The sequence below is a fragment of the Oreochromis niloticus genome, linkage group LG20 (genome assembly GCF_001858045.2).
Source record: "Oreochromis niloticus isolate F11D_XX linkage group LG20, O_niloticus_UMD_NMBU, whole genome shotgun sequence".
NCBI lineage: Eukaryota > Metazoa > Chordata > Actinopteri > Cichliformes > Cichlidae > Oreochromis > Oreochromis niloticus.
The window spans coordinates 15,147,585-15,166,566 of record NC_031984.2 but is presented as its reverse complement, the minus strand read 5'-3'; the positions used below and the strand labels follow the sequence as shown (position 1 = coordinate 15,166,566).

At 39.3% G+C, this 18,982-nt stretch overlaps 3 protein-coding genes across 6 annotated transcripts; 1 reads left to right on the top strand and 2 right to left on the bottom strand.

Moving 5' to 3' along the window:
- Nucleotides 1-486: 486 nt before the first annotated feature.
- On the bottom strand, nt 487-7,262 carry abtb1 (ankyrin repeat and BTB (POZ) domain containing 1). Of its 2 annotated transcripts, none has more exons than XM_005448770.4 (12): nt 7,187-7,262; nt 5,955-6,017; nt 5,808-5,863; nt 5,527-5,671; nt 5,262-5,421; nt 5,128-5,173; nt 4,548-4,664; nt 3,729-3,841; nt 3,559-3,657; nt 3,277-3,444; nt 1,450-1,650; nt 487-1,078 (listed from the first exon to the last, which is right to left on the bottom strand). In XM_005448770.4, the coding sequence occupies exons 4-12, from the start codon at nt 5,628-5,630 to the stop codon at nt 872-874; spliced, it is 1,215 nt and encodes a 404-aa protein (XP_005448827.1). In that variant the 5' UTR covers nt 5,631-5,671; nt 5,808-5,863; nt 5,955-6,017; nt 7,187-7,262; the 3' UTR covers nt 487-871. The 2 variants fall into 2 exon arrangements, with proteins under 2 accessions (XP_005448827.1, XP_003439064.1); XM_003439016.5 differs by having other exon boundaries at nt 7,011-7,234.
- Nucleotides 7,087-12,772, bottom strand: LOC100693847 (deoxyribonuclease-1-like). Of its 2 annotated transcripts, none has more exons than XM_025901759.1 (9): nt 12,511-12,765; nt 12,037-12,125; nt 11,853-11,939; nt 11,656-11,768; nt 11,235-11,347; nt 10,889-11,046; nt 10,452-10,548; nt 10,231-10,360; nt 7,087-7,980 (listed from the first exon to the last, which is right to left on the bottom strand). In XM_025901759.1, exons 1-9 carry the CDS (start codon nt 12,589-12,591, stop codon nt 7,859-7,861), a joined length of 990 nt encoding a protein of 329 aa, XP_025757544.1. In that variant the 5' UTR covers nt 12,592-12,765; the 3' UTR covers nt 7,087-7,858. The 2 variants fall into 2 exon arrangements, with proteins under 2 accessions (XP_025757544.1, XP_019205641.1); XM_019350096.2 differs by having other exon boundaries at nt 7,870-10,360; nt 12,511-12,593; nt 12,685-12,772.
- A 1,649-nt stretch (nt 12,773-14,421) lies between these two features.
- On the top strand, nt 14,422-18,202 carry si:dkey-222n6.2 (keratin, type II cytoskeletal 8). Of its 2 annotated transcripts, XM_003438865.5 has the most exons (10): nt 14,422-14,705; nt 14,847-15,058; nt 15,185-15,245; nt 15,345-15,440; nt 15,555-15,719; nt 15,907-16,032; nt 16,350-16,570; nt 17,406-17,452; nt 17,561-17,632; nt 17,743-18,202. In XM_003438865.5, exons 1-10 carry the CDS (start codon nt 14,460-14,462, stop codon nt 17,832-17,834), a joined length of 1,338 nt encoding a protein of 445 aa, XP_003438913.1. In that variant the 5' UTR covers nt 14,422-14,459; the 3' UTR covers nt 17,835-18,202. The 2 variants fall into 2 exon arrangements, with proteins under 2 accessions (XP_003438913.1, XP_013129782.1); XM_013274328.3 differs by lacking the exon at nt 17,561-17,632.
- Nucleotides 18,203-18,982: the final 780 nt, after the last annotated feature.

Genomic DNA, 18,982 nt, shown 5'->3' with positions numbered 1-18,982 from the left:
TGAGTAGTTTTTTCATGTACATCTATGCTGTATGTTAATAAAAGTGCCTGTGTGACATCTGGGACACAGCTTTGACTAAGAACTCTCTTTTTGTTCTTACTTTATGGCTTTAAAAAAATATCGAGATATATATCTTATATCGCCATCCAGCTAAAAAATATCGAGATATGAATTTTGGGTCATATCGCCCAGCTCTAGTAAGTATTCATGCCGGAGAAATGTCACTGTTCAAACAGCGAGGCAAACTACAGCAGTGTAATATAACTAAATATGGGGAGTTAATATTTAGGTGCGTCTGCACATTAAATATGGCATAAAACAATATTCTACGTAACGTCAAACAAAGGGGTCAGAAGAAGATTGAATTATTTTCTGGATAAAGCAAACAAACTTTTTTTTCGCCAATAATTCTTGAGTGTGAAAGTATGAGTTGAACCAACTGCCTTTTTTTTTTAAAACATAAAAATAATATTTAATGAAGTTCAGTAAACTTGTTTATCATTTTTTTTAACATTCAAATTCTTGCACACAACTTCCATCTAAATTAAACACACACGTTAGCCGTATTCTGTTGTAAATATATTACACATGATCTCTTCAGAACCCATTTTGCAAAATATGTTTTGTCACAGTTGGTATGTCTCTCTCAAAGAAACATTAAACAGCCACGATGAATAGCTCTCTGTACATCTGCACCGAACATCATAACCGGCTCTTTTCAAATATATATTCTATGCAATATGCTGTAAATAAAATAAAAACTACAAACATACAAATGCATATGTTTTTGCTTGTTACCTCCTTGCAAAGTATCCACCATTAAAAAAAAACTCAACCTCCACTGAAGCTGCACCACAAACCTGCAGACCTCTCAGCAGTCAATATTAATCCTCACCAGCAGCTCCTCCAAGGCTTCCAGTTTCTGGTTAGCCTCCTCGATTGCACTGTACGTCTGCACGTTGCTGGCGATGTGGTAGCGGATGTCGTCCACCAGGGGGACCGAGTCTGTCTCCTGCCGCTTCTCTAACGACGCGGCGTCCTCTTTGACCATCTCTGCAAACTCTGCTTGCTCCACCAGCTGTGATGGGACGAATGCAAGAGGTAGACAGTTGTGAATTCTTCCTAATGGAGAACTCGGGGTGACAGACACACTTTAAAAATAAGGGGGAAAAAAAGCTCTATAGTTCTAAAACAGCAACAAAAATATTATAAAATGGTCTCAGAGATCAAAGCATCACTAATGATTGAATCACTAATGATGATTCGTTAACAAAAAATTCTAATTAGCCAATCACACTGCAACAACTCAATGCATCTGGGAAATAATTATTTGATCCCCAGCTGAATTTTTGAGTTTGCCCATAGAATATAATATGAGCATGAACAACAGCACAGATATAATAAAGAACTGCGACCCACTGACAATGGGACACCGTCACTGCAACGCACCCGCTCGATGATCTTGGCCATGAACTCTGTGCACTGATCTTCTAGCCGAGAGAGACGGAAGAGCTTGGCCGTCTTCCACATGTGCAGAACGTTTTCCTCGCATATCGTCTTAGCCAGCGTCTTCCCACACAGACGCTTAAGCCCCGGCAGCAGATACATGTCAGCCACACACAGCACGTCAAACACGTTCTCTGTCATTAGCTGGACATGCAGAGAAACCAGCAGGGAGAAAATTATTATCACGAGAATTCAAAACAGCCAACCAATGTTGTTTAATTCTTCCTCCCTTGGATGCCTTCTACATATAAATCACTAAAATATCTTTGGTGATACATATTTAGGTGTCAAAACTCAAAGGTTGTCAAAGAGTTAAGAAATTTTAAGATGACAGCGCGAGATCACCGGTGAGCAATTTTTCAGAATTCGTCTGTTTCGGAGACAAAGTGTGCCGTCACTTTTAATGCTCTGATTCCAAATATGACAATTAAAATAGCTGATTAGCGCCTGCTTCCATGTCTCCCATTTTAATCATTAATTCTAAGCTCATAGCAGCTTTATGTGATAATAATTCCCATTTCTGCATTACATTAAAAAACAAACTGGCCCAGATGTGTGGAAATGAGATGTTGCGACACGGAGAAAGATCAAACTCATCAACCCAGATCTCTTTTGCCTAGGATATTACAACATGTAAATATATCTGTTTTATTACTTGGCTGCATGTCTGTTTATGGATGTCTCCACAACAAAGTGAATTATTTAACAACGGAGGGCACCAGCAGAGGAAATGCAAATCCTGTATGCATTTCACTGGTGCAAGTTCTGTGAGTTACGTGTCTTTCAACAGCATGCTGGAAAAAATGTGAAAGATACTATTAATAGGATTTTTTAAATACTGTATTGAAAACAACGTGTAATCTTATTTTGGCCAAATCAGAGATGAGCACAGAGGTCAAATGGCCAATTAGAGATCTTCTTCTTCTTCTTCTTTTAGCTCCTCCCTCTAGGGGTCACCACAGCAGATGATCTGCCCCCATTTCACTCCAACCTTCATCTACCTTCTCCATGTCTTTGTCTCCTGCCTGGCCGCTCTATCATCAAAATTTTTCAGTATGTCCACCATCCCCACAAGGCGATTATGATTTTATGAATTGTGGTTCACATGAGGCACATGAGGCGACTTTTTATTGTTTTAGTGCTGTCAGCGTTAACGCGCCGTGAACACGACTAACACGATTAATATTTAACCCATCTGGAGCGCAGACTGAGTCAAAATCCCTGAAATGTCTCTGTCAACGCATTTCGGGCAGTTTGTCCAAAGTTTGATCATTCTGCGCTCCAGATAGGTTGAGCGCGTTAAAAATTTTAATCGCGTTAATCGTGATGACCGGGTTAACGCTGACAGCCCTATTTTTTGGGGGAAATTAGTTCGTCCATGTTTGGACTGTGTTGCATACGTGCAAATCAGTCCGTGCATGATTACATTGCTCCGCCCATCAAAAAGTCTGCGCAGGCGCGAATATATCGCCCATCATAGATTATTGAACTGACGATTGTCGGTTGGAAATTTTTACATATCGCCCAACCCTACTCTGTATCCACTATGGCTCTGATGTTGCCATATCAATACAGCAAAGCTTTTTTTTACAATATGATGAAAAATCCTCACCAGGATCACAATTGTTCAGGCAGTTAAAATTAAGCTTTACTACACAGGTTTGTCTGTGTTTATAATCAGTGTTTGTTTTCAAAGATCCTAGAAATAAAAAAGTGTGGAATGATTTATTAGGGATGCAAAAATCAAAGAAAGAAAAAATGTGCACAAACCTCTGTGTCATCGGTGTAGATGTAATACATGATGTGGATAAAGATTTCGTGCGAGATGTTGTGTAAAGTAATCACTGGGGTGCTGGGCTGAGACTGGAGCTGCTCTCCCTCACTGAAGTGGTCCTCCAGTAGGGCTTTAAAATAATCACTACGTCCACAGAAAAATGCCTGGAGAGAGACACACAACTGCACTTCAGTCACTCACATTCATGTTTATGTGGCGGCGGTGTGGGAGTCTGCACTGTAACTGAGAAGACGCTGTGAGAATTTTGTCATTTGTACCTTATGGCACAAGAAATCGTAACCATCGACTCTGAAGCAGATGTCGGGATAAGTAGGGAAACGGTCGACTCTGTTAAAGGGAAGCTCACCAAATCCAACCTAAAGAGAATCAACAGGAATGAATGCGGTGTTCAACTAAAATACTTATTTTACTGCCATGATGTCCTCACCCTTAATTCAGTGGGCAGCGCACAGTCTGCTAACTGAGCCATCTCCTCCTGAAGCTGACAGCTGTGAGGCTCGAGGGTGAGAACTTTCACACAGATTCCCGGTTTATTGGACACTTTGATATGAGGAGAGAAAGACAACGAGACAAGATGGAACACTCATCATTAGTGGGTGAAAAAAAAACAACTTTGAAAAGCTCTAGATAAAAACATACGGGATTAAAAGGTGGTGTGGTATTTGAGGCTAAGTGGAAAAACTGCATTACATAAGGAATATGCAGTCTTGAGCTAGTCCTTGTTTTATATTTTTCTAACAAAAGCAGAAATAGGTCGAGAGACATGTGCAAACATGCAATGGAAATACAGTATTTAAGGCAAAAACAGAGTTGGAATGAGCTTAAAAGTCAATATTTGGTATGACTACCTTCAACACAGCCTGAAGTCTCTTAGGCAGCTTTCTTGTAATTTCTTTAAGTTGTCTTCAGGAATAGTTCTCCAGGCTTCTCGAATCACATTCAAAGCTGTTCTTTGGATGTTGGCTGCCTTTTGTTCAGTTCTCTGTCAAGATGATCCCACACTGCTTTAATAATGTTCAGGTCCGGGCTCTGAGAGCGCTCCACTGTGTTTTATCATCCAGGTATGCTTTTGGGCTCATTGTCATGATCCCAAAAATCTTGAGAAAGACTTTAAGAAAGCCTGAAGAACTATTGCTTAAGACCTCTTTAAAAATTACAACAAAAGAGAAATGAGGGGTGTCTTAAGACTGGCTTAAAGCTGAACGTGCATTACTCGAGTAAATATAAATCAAGAGTTCTGCCTTACCAAATTCATACACTTGTTTGCATTTATTCTCCAGCTCTTCTATGAGATCTGCCATTTTGCACTGTTTAGCCAGTCGTCTACTGTCCTCCACGAGACTTATGTCAATATCCATCCGTCCTGAAACAGAGATAAAGAAAACAACATAAAACTTTATCATACTAAGATTTTTGCATGTTATAAAAATGTTATAACCAGTTAGCATCCAAGCAGGCTCTCTACAACCTCTCATTAAAATCTCAATAAATAAAATTATTTGACCACTATTTGAGGCAAAAACATACTTTATTGTGAAAGTGCTACTTGTCCAGTGGCTCTGCTTTTAGTTTGCATCTTAATGCAGTGCACAGCTACAGTCTTGTGCAAGTTTATTTTTTGCTTTATGTCTTTGTACATGTATTTGATTGTTTTGTGTAAATGACTTATAGTGAATCTTTGCTATCGGAACGTTTTGTTCCCCTTTACTTTAAGTGGATTCTATTTTGCAGGGATGGCCTTGTCACTTTCACATCAGGGAACAGCCCAACAACACCGGTTTCTCCTGTACGATAGTGGAACATCAGCTGGTATATTTTTCACCCACCTGTGTAGAAATACTGTAGAATGGCTCCAAAGGCAGCAGGATTGATCTGAAATCAAAATAGCCTTTATCCATACAGTATAACTAAAAATGGTGAATTAGACACAGTGATTTAACAGGACACTAATGAGACTTACCAAAGGGTGCTTGAGGGTGATCAAGTTCTTCCCTTTCCATTTGGTCTCAAACATTTCCGTGAAGTACTCTGAGCGAGCACTGAGAACGCATCGGTGTGCTAGAAACGTTTGTCCATGAACCTGGAACTTGACGTCACTATACTGGCCCTGCTCTAACAACCTAAAGAAAAACCCAGAAATGTCTGGATTAGACAAACGTACTATAACATCCTGTTATTCCTCTTATTTTCTTGTTTCTTTTCAACATAAAAATCATGACCCTTACATGTGCAGAAAGTAGTTGAAATCATCCCGCTGCATAGCGCGGATGCTTACACACTTGTAGTCTTTGAGCAGGCGTCGAACAGAGTCGCTCAGGGAGCCGTACATGCATCTCTCGCCATCAAACGTGTTGGCTTCACACTTGGCACCTAAAAAAACAAACGAATAAATGAAATCAAGAATTTCAAAGCCTAGGATGATACTACAGAATATTTCAGAGCAGTTCTAAAGCACAGCACATCAGTTTAATACTGTGTTATTTGATTATGACTGATTGTGACTTACCACTAGCCAACAAGTACTGGACAAGCTCTTCGTGACCGCAGAGACAAGCATAATACCTGAAGCACACAAGTGTTTATATTGAAAGCAGTTATGATTATGATGTAGCGTTGACCCGAGAATTACATCAGCTGCCTATAATGTACTTACAACGGAGTGCTGTCCCATTTATCTCTTACATTGAGGTCAACATCTCTTTGTTCAACAAGGTATCTAGGCAAAGAGCAAAGAGCAGAGAGGTTACAGTGATACACTGCGATAAACACAGGCACGACTCGCCATACAAAACGCAAAGATTTAAATAAAATTAAACAGATACGTCACATGGAAAAAGAGGGGCAGCAAAACAAGTATGAGGTGCATGTGCTGATATGTTGTTTTTGATTTTCTGCTGTACATTAGGGTCAAACATCTCCACTTTGGTCTCATCTGTCTACAGTACATGGCTCCAGAAGTCTTGTTGACTGTGCAATACTTGTTCCTCTAAGCACTGCACAGTCTGAACCTATGATGAATTTGCTGGGGCATCCACTCCTGGGAAGACTGCAACATTGTGTTAACAGACCTGAACGCTCCAGACCAGAAAACTGCTAAAACCTCTAAAATCTTTATAGAGCCCCTGGAGTTGCTGGTGATCAAATTATCAAGTGCACTCAATTACCCGTGCCTGGCTGCTACTTGGCCTCTTAATTCCTATGGAAACACAGGACTGCAGTGAATCACATGAAAACTTTCTTGTATGCATGACCGTACAGACACGCCCCCTTTATTGGACTCGGCAACTATTGGGTTATGTATTCATTTTAACCACTGATTCCTTCGATCAGTTAAGCATAGTTTTGCTATCCGGTCAAAGTGTTTCCTCGTAATTCTCGGGGTAACTCTGCCCTATAGCATGGGAGTCTAGATATCCGGTTGAACATCCGACACTGATAGCTAGTGCCATCATTACATCTGGACACCGAGGAGCTGACCTACACAAGATAGCTACAGTTACAAACTGGCTCATCACAGCTCCGTGGTTAACTCCCGTTTATTTGCATAAAACTGAAGTAAAACTGCAAGACTGCATTGTAGAAAAGGCCAAACAAAAGCAGAAGGCTAACCCAATCTATGCTAGAACTCTCACTCGCAAACACAGTCAAGTGAAATAAGTTATCTTTGAGCACACAAGCCAAAATAAAGTCAGCAGAGCTGATGGGTTACCTGACTCTACAAATGTCGCCCTTTCTGCAACTACTAAACAAATCGTACACATCCATAATCGCCGCGGTGTTTTCGGTCCTCTGTAATGCATTGAGACGGCCTGTCTACCGGACAGGTTAGTGATGGTTTTGTGTTGCTTCGGAGTTTTTCTCGGTGAACGCTGTGAAAGTTGTCACCGTTGTTTTTTGTTGACAAGCTGTGCGGGGTCCTCGGTGTTTTGGTCGAAGAGGTCCAGCAGTCACGTGACACCAGCGTATACTTCACAAACGTAAGGGAATAACTGCAAAAACGGCAGCTATGTGCTATTCTTTATCAGCACTACTAAATCCTTTTTTACTTCTAAGTCGCATGAATGTAAATCTTTTAAAAGTTTTACAATGAGCTGATAATCCTAACCACAGAGGCGTAACTTGAACAAGTAGCAACCCGTGCTCAAGGTATAAAATGCTGAATTTCCGAGCTTACGCCGTTAACATGAATGCAGCACACGTCATTGCGTCACATCGTTCGTTTATGTGTAACATGAACAAGTGGTAAAAATACAATTAAAATAGCGCCTTTCGCTATTGTTAAAGTACATTCTTTTCATCAGGTTAAGCAGCTGTCAGAAGATGTTTCATTCCGCTATTTGACCAAAGAACTACGAGACAAACCTTACCCTATTTTCTTGCTCTTAACTAGGTCAAGCCAAGGCATACAAGACCACAGTGCTGTGTCATGCAGTTAAGTAACAGACAGAGGCAATACGTGCATTAAACCCATATTTATTTTTGTTGTATTGTACTGTATGTCACAATATTTATTCAGAATCATAAAAAGAAACAAAAGCTTAACTTGGAGTCTTCTGGTTATTTCTCCATCTGGTATTTGGCAAGCTTTTGTTTTAATATGCAGATGATAAGTTGAAGTTTTTCTTTCTCCAGCAGGAGATTTTCCTTTTGCAGGTTCAACATGTCAACCTGTGCACTCTCTGGGAGGAGAAAAAACACTAAACACACTTTAACAGAAAGATGCTTGTGTGTGTGTGTTCGTGCAGTAGATTGAAGGTTCTGAGTTTCTTTCTCACTTCCTGTTCTCACTATGATTAACAGTAAGATGAAAATTACACTAAAGTTGTTTACTTTTAACAACACTGAATAAATGCACTTTGCAAAGCCTGGAAAGAAACCTGGCTAACTGTGCAAGTGAACAGACTCAGGCCTATCTTTAAGACAGAGGAGAATCTGAACGATTATAATCAAATATCCTGAAGATGTGAAAACTGCATTCAAAATTACTCTCTATGCAAATTGAATGGAAAGTCAGAAAATACAATCAGGTTATCTGTTTTAGGATTGCGTGCTGAGGCTTATCGAACAATAAAACTGTTGTAAACTGTTTGTTCACAGTCAGCAAAAAAAATATCTAAGAATAAAGTTGCCTCTTTTCTTACTGATCATCAGGGAAACACGAAGACATTAGACGCTACTGGAAAACTTCGCACACAGATTTCTGAGGGATTTTCCAGGAATGGCAATACTTTTTTTCAGAGAACCGATTGGTCAGTAGGCGCTGATTTCCTACTCGCTGATCTCTAATCTGGAACATAATCTGCTCTGGAGCAGGTTATGTTACTATGGCGATTTACAGAGATAACAAATGAACCACCTTCACACTACAGAAAACCCAGGGTTAACCCTGAGGTTACCTGGAAAAGATAAAATCCAGTTTTGTAATACAGTCTGTGGTCCATGTAACCAGTTTGTTTTTGATCACAGATCAAAAGGTTGTTGAGATATTAACTCAACTCCAATTTTAATTTGCTGTGACAAAACTTAGAAAGACTAAGACCCAGTTTAAAGATCGTGTGCACCAGTTTTGGTAAAGGTTGTTGCTCAGACAGCTCAAATTAATTTCAAACATCATAGTTGGTCCAGCTATAGACCAGTCTGTAAATACAAGTTAAGCTTTATTAGGTAAAATAACAAAAAACAAAAGCTCTATGACACAAAGCTGAACTCGGGCTTTGGACCAAAAGATTCTAAGTGTTAGTAAAATCAGTTCATTATTGCTGTTATTTATATACAATAAGAAAAGTAAAGATGTCCCAAAGCCCCATCCTTTTAAACTTTGATGTAAGATTTCCTTTTCTCACCCCAAATGTATAGATCAGTTACAAAATCTTTAAAGCAGATGTATGTCTGAAACCACTGAATTCATGACACTCAGTTCAAAAATGAAAAATGAAAACTGAACTCAAAAATGACACTCCCAAATTCCAAAATTCCTTCATAGAGGCTACACTGCACTAAAACATCAAAACAAGAATAACATCTAATCACAACAAATGTGGGGCGTAATTTTAAATTCCAACTGAAAGCAGTGATTTGCAAATGACCTTTGGCCTGTATTGCATTGAGAATGTTTCATCACACAGATATGACTGATTCTGATACATGCAACAATGCAAATACTTGGACAGGCGAGTATATGTGACTATTCTTTATTATAGCCACTCTTTTTCACAACGCTAAATGACATTTAAGCGTCAAAAACACCAAGAGATCCAGTGATTCAGTTGTTTTCATTCTCCCTGCAAACATACCTTCTCTATTGAATAGAAGTGTTGACGGGAGGCAGGCAGGTGCCCACGCCCTCTTTTTACCCAGCCATGCCTTTTATGCAGCCATGCCTTTGTGATTCATGCAAAACGCAGTTTGCATTGTCTTGAAATATGCACAGACCATATATTCTTGAAGGGAGTACGTCGGTAGTTTGCTCCAAAATCTCGTTTTGCTTTTCAGTATACTGGTAAAACTTTTAATTATTTTACAGACCCTAGCGAACAGTCCAAAACACTTCCTGTTCTTTCATTAAGGAGCACTGTTTTAAGAGACTTCACAGTTTTCCTCATGTTTTATCAGCGGTTTGGTATATCAGCAGTTAGATATTATGTAATTTACCCTCATGCTAACTTGTTTGGAAATGCAGTGTAAGTTTGAATGGTAGATATGAATGCATAAAGTGAATTTCACTGGGGAACAAAAACAAACAAACAAAATAAAAAACATTTAATGTCCACTGCCTGTTTGCCATAAAATACAAGTTAAAATGCATTTGGAAATCACTGCTTTCTTCCTTTCTGTAAATTTTCCATCTAGTTTTCTGAGCTGGGCTGTATCCCAGCTTTTAACGCATCTATCAGGAACAAGACAAAGTAAATTAGTGTTTTGCTCGTTACCTGTCACAGTTCTGCTGGATCCTTGCTGGGTGTCAACAACTGCGCATCCGTTGTTGCTCTTTTTCACCCAACAGGGAATAGCACTGACTAATTCCACCTCAACAGGGTAGTGATCACTCACCCTAAGGGCCTGTGGGAGGACTTGTGTATAAAATGAAAAATAGAACAGCAAAATAGCCATTCAAGTGCATATCAAGAAGAGGGATGATCAGATAGCTCACCATTTCTTCTGTCATTTGAAACTCCTTGTGAAAGTTGAATGGTTTAGCTGAGTTTGGCACAATAGCTGCCAGCATATCTTCTCCATACACAACTATCCTGTAGAAGATGTGCATTCATTCAGTTCATGCATTCATATAATTGTGCAGTTGTGATTAGACATTTACATACAGCTATCATGGGTATAAATGTCACGATAATTCTGAGCTTTCAATAATTTCTTTGAACTGTTCATTTTCCAGGGTGCAATGATTGTGCAGCTTAAATCTGGGAGAAACTAACAGTTGTAGTTGATTGTGGCCACTAAAAAGAAATAAATTCAAACAGTTCAAAGAATTCAAAAAAAGCCAAATATTACTTTGACATTCATGCACTCAAAGAGTGCATATAAACTTCTGACCACAACTGTATATCTTGCCACAAAAGTTTTGTAACGAACCTGTCATAAGCGTGATGATCGCTTGTTTTTGCCATGGTGTCCACGTTATCACCAATCAGCCAGTGAAAGTTCTTGTCACTGCGGATGCGGCTCTCCTCCCTTTCCTTGGATGAGAGATACCAGCCATCTGCCCTGAAGTCTCCCAGGATCATTACATTCTAAAGGAAATTTAAAAAAAAAAAAAAAGCTTTTCAGGCTAATACAACTTTTAATATCCCCAAAGAAAATATGAGGACACTGAGTGATAATTTACAGGTTGTGCAATAGATGTGATTCCTCTGACCTGATATCTCTGTCTCTATATATCTATATCTATGTGTATCACAACTCAAAAAATGCATCTCACATCAGTTTTCCATTTTTCTTTGACCACCAGGAAGACATCATAGAGCTCATCAAGCTCTTTCTTAGAGTCATTTGGTGCGGTCCGGACGGGGATCAGCACTATATCCCTCAGCACTGCAACAGAAAAAGTTCTGTAAACTTGAGTCCAATAACATCCTCTGTAGTTACATACTGTAAGTTAAACATATTTCCCTGCTCCCACAAGACACTAAACCCGATAAACCTGCTGCAGTCTTCTTTAATTAGCATGTCACACTACATCAGACTCATTCGACAAACAGATCCACGGTTAAAAATGACTCATACATACTGCTGATGTCCCAGCAACCAACTAAGATTTTCCAAACAAGTACACACATGAACCGAACTCCTTGTTCTGACTGGATCAGGTACCATAAGCTTCAGTAGGTGCAAAAACTGACCTGTGTTGTGAGGTTTAAAGTAGAGAATATAGGGCTCTCTTGTAAACGCATCCACATCATCGACCTGGTCATCTTCATACTGATAGCAGTCGATAAGGTCGACCACATCGTCCCTTCCAGCAGGACAAAAAAATGATTCTATGGAGCTGTTCAGTGGTTATGTTACAACAGCTTTATGTGGGATTATTTGAGCTTACCTGTACAGAAACAGGAACTGTTCGTTGTATCTGCTCCTTCCCAGACGGGTACTGAGCTGCTGAGCATAGTGATGGGTGGTGTTGACCCTGAGATGTAGACAACAGAAAAAAGTCAGCATATTAATAGTAAGACGCAGTTTTACTTTAGTCAGAAAATTAAAAAAAAAAAAAAAAGTAAATTCACCTGTTCAGCTCTTCCACTAACACTCTAACAGAATCTCCAGTTACATCCACCACCTCCAGAATAACTATGATGTCATATTGAGACACAATCTACAACAAATAAGCTTTGTTAAAAAAAAAAAGCAGTGAAAAAAAAGTTTAAAAAAAATTTGTGTTGTTTTTTGTTTGTTTTTTGTTGTTTTTGTTTTTTTAGAGTCAATGATATTAAAAGTGGAAGAAATGAGAAGCAATTTTCATTGTTAAAAACCTGATAATGCACCTGGCTACTTCCCAGTTTTCATTTTCACACTTGATAATGTAACTGACTGTTTCCCAACACTCACGAGTGACAGTGACAACAAATTTCCAAAGAAGAAATACATTACACGTGTTTTGTTATGTGTTGGCTCTGTACACCGTGTCCTCATTTAAAGAGTTCATATGAGCCATTTCATTCTTTGATATTCCTCGCTAACGCCAAGGAGAAATGTTTTACCTTAACCAGGCTTGTCAGGACCGCTGGATCTGAGACCTTAGTCAGTCCAAACCTCTGTGCATTGAATGAAGCAATCTTCATTTCTGTCAAAGGAAGACCCGAAGGAAATATTCATGTCATGCAAAAAACATTTTAAGTATATCCAGCATTGTTAAGTATATGCATGACGCTCACTCTTAAAGCTCTGTACTCTTGACTTTATTTAACTCTGATGAAATGTTGAGCGGGTGGCACAGATTCAGTGTCATACGAACGAACCAGAATAAATCTGGTTATGTGAGAACATTTTTCCTTTGTAGTTGTTTGCTTAAAGGAAAGAGATGATTGGATAATTGGATGCGCAGGGAGAGAGGGAGAATTTGAAAAGCAAACAAGAGAGAACAGACAGGTTTCTTTTTTTAGTACAAGTGGGTGCAGTGAAAACACATTTAATGTAAGTGTGGTATTACCAGGTTACCAAGTTAAAATTTTTAAATCAAAATATTTTCCTCTTTTGTTCTGTAGGATGGCTGATGATTTGTAATCTGTGTCAAATTTATCACAGTACAGAGGCAGCAGCAGTGGAGACAAATTAAAGATAGAAATAATGAAATAAATGTGATTTAATAATAATAATAAATTTTATTTAGAAAGCGCCTTTCAAGACACCCAAGGACACTGTACAATAGATAAAAAACACATAATAGAACAATGACACAATGAAGAACAATAAAACAAAAGCACAAGATAAAATTAACAAACAGTGGGTTCGCAGTGAATATGCAGATTTGAACAGATGGGTTTTGAGTTGAGATTTAAACTGGGGGAGAGAACCAATGTTTCTTATATCTGGGGGTAGAGAATTCCACAGCCTGGGAGCAGAGCAGCTAAAAGCTCTGCTTCCCATGGTGGTGAGGCGGAAGGAAGGCACAGAAAGCTGGATAGAAGAAGAAGATCGAAGTGAGCGGGCAGAAAAGGTAGTGCTTAACGGGTCAGAGAGGTAAGGAGGTGCGAGGTTATGAATGGCCTTGAAGGTGAGCAGAAGAAGTTTGTATATTATCCAGAATTTCACTGAGAGCCAGTCCATAATAACTCAGTTATCATATCCAGACATTTGGAACAGAGTTTATTCACAGTGGATCACAGTCCTGTAATAATAATAATAATAATGCAACACATTGGTTAGCAGTCCACTATAGCTGTTGTGTATCAGTTACCATGGCAGCTCCTTACCAAGTAAGGAACTTCCTGTTAATAGGTGGAGTGTGTGAGGTTATGACATGGATCTATTCTTGTAAGCCAATGTAGTTAGTTGGTAAGTTTATTCTCATACTTTTTTGACTTTATTCTCTTAGAATCATGTTTACTAGTTTACTACCTTAAGAAGAAAAATAACATTTTTCCAGAACATTTGTGACTTTTTTAATAAACGTACTACTAGAGTTTCAGGACTTCTGAGTTTATCTTTCAGTTAAGGGAGGTTTTACGAGGTCCACTGATGTGCATGCAGTGTCCAGTATGTATTGCATATCATAATATTTGGGAACATTTCCGAAAGTAACATTGCTTAGGGAAGTTATTTTCAGCATCTACTGACTTAAATTTGTATTAAAACTTGTAGCTCTGCAGTTCATTATATTTAAATAATCTTTCTTTATTCATAACAGGGAATATTTTAGTTACTGAGTTTTCAGATTGTGTGAGTGCAGACTTTTAGTGTGTTACGGAACTCACCTGAAGCTGTGGAGCCGGAATAGTTTCCTGTTGTATCTTTAAAGTGAGGGGTAGGTGGGAGAGCACGAAGTATGTGTCAGACTGGTTTACCCACATTCAATCACTTCACTATCACAACACGCCCAGTTCTGCCTTATAAAACAGCCAAAAAGATAAAACGTGCACAACAGAGCTGTACCACCACCTCTACCAGCTGAGCTCTCCATCCTTTCCAGCAGTGCAAACTCAACAGCACCATGAGTCTGAGGAGCAAGCGCAAGAACCTGCTGAACTCACCTTCAGGGCGATTCAGCAGTAGTTCCATGGGATCCTACTCCATCCCCAAAATCAGCACCGCTGCCGATATCAAACCAGTAACAATCAACAGGAGCCTGCTTGCCCCACTAAACTTAGAAGTTGACCCCACCGTCCAAGCTATACGCACCATGGAGAAAAATCAGCTGAAGAGTCTTAACAACCAGTTTGCCTCCTACATCGAAAAGGTAAGAGGAAATTTTACTGTCACATTTAAAATCTTTTTATCATCCTGATAAACCATTCCAAGTTAAATCCCTGGCATTTGAAACTTCCTTTAAAACCTAAAGTGGGACTGGAATTTGTTTGTATCCCTTCTTGTGTGTCAGGTCAGACAGCTGGAGCAGCAGAACAAAGTGCTGGAAACCAAGTGGGAGCTCCTGAATCAGCAAAGCGCCCCCTCCTCCAATGATGCGGAGTCCATTATTAAGACCTTCATTTCCAACCTGGAAAAAGAGCTGGAGCTTTACAGACGTGATAAAGTGAGGCTTGAAAATGAGTGCACAGCCATGGTCGAGACTGTGGAAGACTACAAGACAAAGTAAGGCATCCTGGGGGAAGAAATCAAACCACTGCTAAACAAGAGCTCAGCTTTGACATATGATAATAAAGTGCTCTGTGTGTGGGTGTCTGTCTGTGTGTAATTTGATATTTGTGGGTGTTTCAGGTATGAGGAAGAGGTCAACAGAAGGGTCACTTCAGAGAATGATTTTGTAATGCTCAAAAAGGTGCAGTATGCAATGACACTAATACTTTCATTTGTGAGTAATAAAAAACAAAATAGCAGTGAAAAGGAAAAAGTTGTTTATTTTTTCTGTTGCCTCCAGGATGTGGATGAAGAATATATGAGAAAGGTGAATTTGGAAAGCCAACTGACAGCTATTCAGGATGAAATCCTGTTCCTCAGACAAGTGTATCAGATGGTAAACAAGCTTACATTAAAAACCTTTTCAGAATTTAAATCAGTGAATCACATTATGTGTCATATTCTGGATTTTTTCCTCTTAACTTTTGCTGTATGTGTTGTTTTAAATAAGGAGCTGTATGACATGCAGGAGTGTGTGAAGGACACCTCTGTGGTGGTGCAGATGGACAACTCCCGCGACCTGAACATGGACCAGATTATAGCTGATGTTAAGGCTCAGTATGAAGAAATTGCTGCCTACAACCGTGAGGAAGTTGAAAAGTGGTACAAGATCAAGGTGAAGGTCTAACATGAATTCTTACTCATTACTGTCGATGTAATAAACCAACTAGGAAAAGGGGCATAGAGACATGAAAAGGGCTCAGAAGTTACTGCTCATAAATCTACTACAATGTCAGAACAGCATTTGTTAACCCAATAATTACTGTCTTTACATCCTTGTCTCGCTGTTTGATATTTTTCAGTTTGATCAGATGAAAGTGCAGGTCCAGCAACATAACAGTGAGCTGCAAAACACTAAGGCCGAAATAGCTGAGCTTAAGCGAATGATTCTTCATCGGCAGGTTGAGATTGATGCTATGAAGGAACAGGTAAGTGAAGGGCTTTAACTGGATTTTAACAAGTATCAAGACGAACAACAGGTTTAGCTGCTGTTCTCAGAAAAAGAAAGGAAAATGAAAACAAATCAAAGGCGACATTAATTAGTGTTTCCGTTTTGTAGTAGTTTGCATCTTGAACTGACAGACTAACTGCATACATGGGAATTACTCAGAATTATTGTTAGCTGCTCTGAAAAAACAGTTTGGTTTTCCTGTTACCATAACCCACACAAAACCCCCCAATTTTTACAAAATCACCAGGAATCACTGTGAAGCTCAGATTTAAATAAAGCTTTTCTTTTCGTCAGTATTCCCACAATGCAGTAAGCGTATCTGAGATGGAAGAGCGAGGGGAACAGGCTGTAATAGATGCAAAAAGCCGCATTAAGGACCTTGAGGCGGCTCTGAGGCAGGACAAGCATAACATGGCCAAGCAGCTCAGAGACTACCAAGACCTCATGAATGTCAAGCTGACCCTGGATATCGAGATCTCCACCTACAGGAAACTCCTGGAGGGAGAGGAAAAGAGGTAAGCCAGCAGAACTTAGCAGGTTGCTGGCAACAATGTGTTAAGGAAGAAAATGGATGGATGGATGGATGGATGGATGGATGGATGGATGACCATTGATGTAAGGTTTCAGCTTGTAAACTGTCTACAGTAATTCAGAAAATGATTAAAACATATTAATCAGTACTGATATTTTTTGTTGTATGAGCTACTGTACATGCATACCATCTGCCATCCAACAGTTTAGATGGAAATTGGGTGTGGTATAGAAAAACAAACAAACACCACCTTGAGCCAAAAGCCTCAGTCAGAGACAAGAAGTTATTTGTTTTGTTTGGTTGTTTTTAATAGTTTCACAACCACATATTTGTCTCACTATTCAAGTACTTCACCTCGATGTGTTGCATTAAACAATAAAGAACTGAGCCCAGAGGGTGGAATGCAGCAAACACCCACAGGTATTTGACAACTGGTGATAACTGCAGTCGTAGAGCAGAGCGGCCTTTCAGGTGCGAGTTTGAAAGAGAAATCTACATCCAATCTGCAAAGCCCAATCCACATCCAAAACCAGACTTTGACAAGTAACACGTAGATGAGATTTATGGTTTATTGAAAGTCTGTCTTTCAGTTTTATGGCAGGAAAAAAACAAAGTGGTAAAACAATTACTTTGGGTAATTTGGTTTACCACTTGGCTTTCTTTGCTGGATCTTAAACATGAGGCAGGTTTATTGCATAGCTCCCTCTAGAGCCACAAAGGGCTTTATACATCGGCTTTGCCACCTTCACTTGAACAACCATGTGAATAACTTTACCAGTACATGCCCTGTAATGTATTTCCTGCTTTCACCCTGACAGACTTGGTAAAGACTCTGTTATCAGCATCCAAACAGTGCCCAACAAAAGTAAGTACAGTACTGAATTTTACAAAAAAAGATGAGATCATCTTAATGGCCTTCATCTCAGGGATCAGAGTGATACCCTCTTCTCTCTTTTTTCTGTCCTTTTTTCAGGAGCTGTTGCCAGTAACGACTGTGTTGACGGCAGTGAAAGAGTGCTCAGTGTCCAAACAGTGCCCAACAAAAGTAAGTACAGCACTGTATTTTACAAATAAAGATGAGATCATAAGGATAGCCTTCATCTCAGAGATCTAAGCGACACCCTGTTCTCTCTTTTTCCGACTTCTTCTCCACAGCTGTGCCCGTTACCAACCAGAGACGAAGGTCAGGCCCTGTTCTCATCAAGACAGTGGAGACCACGAACACGACATACACCGAAGGCAAATAAAACACAGCGGTGCTCTGAACTGCCGGATTGCTACTTAAAACTACCCTTAAATTAATCTGTTCGCAAACTGCTGTAACCTCACTGTATCAAAGAGCCATTATCTGTGTCTCTGTGTTACGTTTTTAGTTTCCTTCTGATTCTGTCACATTAAATTACAAATTGGAGCGCTTAAAACAAATCTGTACTCAGCAGCATGATCACCTGTGTTCTTTTTCTTGTTTAATGTTGAATCACGCTAACTGTAAGACATTTGTTAGTTTACTCTATAGATGTTCTTAATAACTATTAAAAACTATTCTTTTTATTGTTAGATCTTGCTGCACAGCTGTTGTTCTGATGTGTCTCTTATAAAGTATAAGGAGAAAATAGTTTCAAAGCTTTTACATTTTTTTTAATATACACTAGATCGACCCAAAGATATTGGGTCACACCTTTAAATCTCTAAACTGAGGTGTTTTCAGTGTCATTGCCACAGGTACAGTCCAAGTCGTTTTAAGGAGCTCACTTCAGCTGTGTTACTGTAACAGGATGAAACTGTTGCAACGGGTCGGTTTGTTAAAGTTCTTACCTATTACGCAATCAACTGTAAGAGCTTATTGCAAAGGGGAAGTCTAATTTCAACACAGTTTGTTTTGGTTTTTTTAACTACAGCTCTGTGCAGCTGGTGCATTTCACATCAGTCTCAGACCGGTTTGAGTGGACCCGAATGCCACAAGCTGGATGGACTGTGCTTGAGTAGGCAGCTAAAAATACAGTGCAGGGAAAAAAGAATTTGGGCCCTTTTTTTTGTTTGGTTTTTTGTTACACTTATATGTTTCATATCATGTATTGAGAGAGAAAGCTATCCAAATCAACCTGCCTCTAAAATGAAGCAAACTTGAACTTCAGGACCTGGATGGTTAATTGATGGAAACTTGAATTCTGCTCTCTATCAGAAAATCCTGGAGTTGACTGTCCACCCATCAGTTAATGCACTGAAGCTCAAGCACACATGAGTTATACACACCCATACACACCAGTGTAATTCTAACACCCATAATACTATATTGTATATTCATATATATATATTTTTCAAATATATGTAGGTTTTGTTTTGATATATGAATTCGAAAAGCATACTAACAAAAGTAAAAAACCTTTTTTTTAAA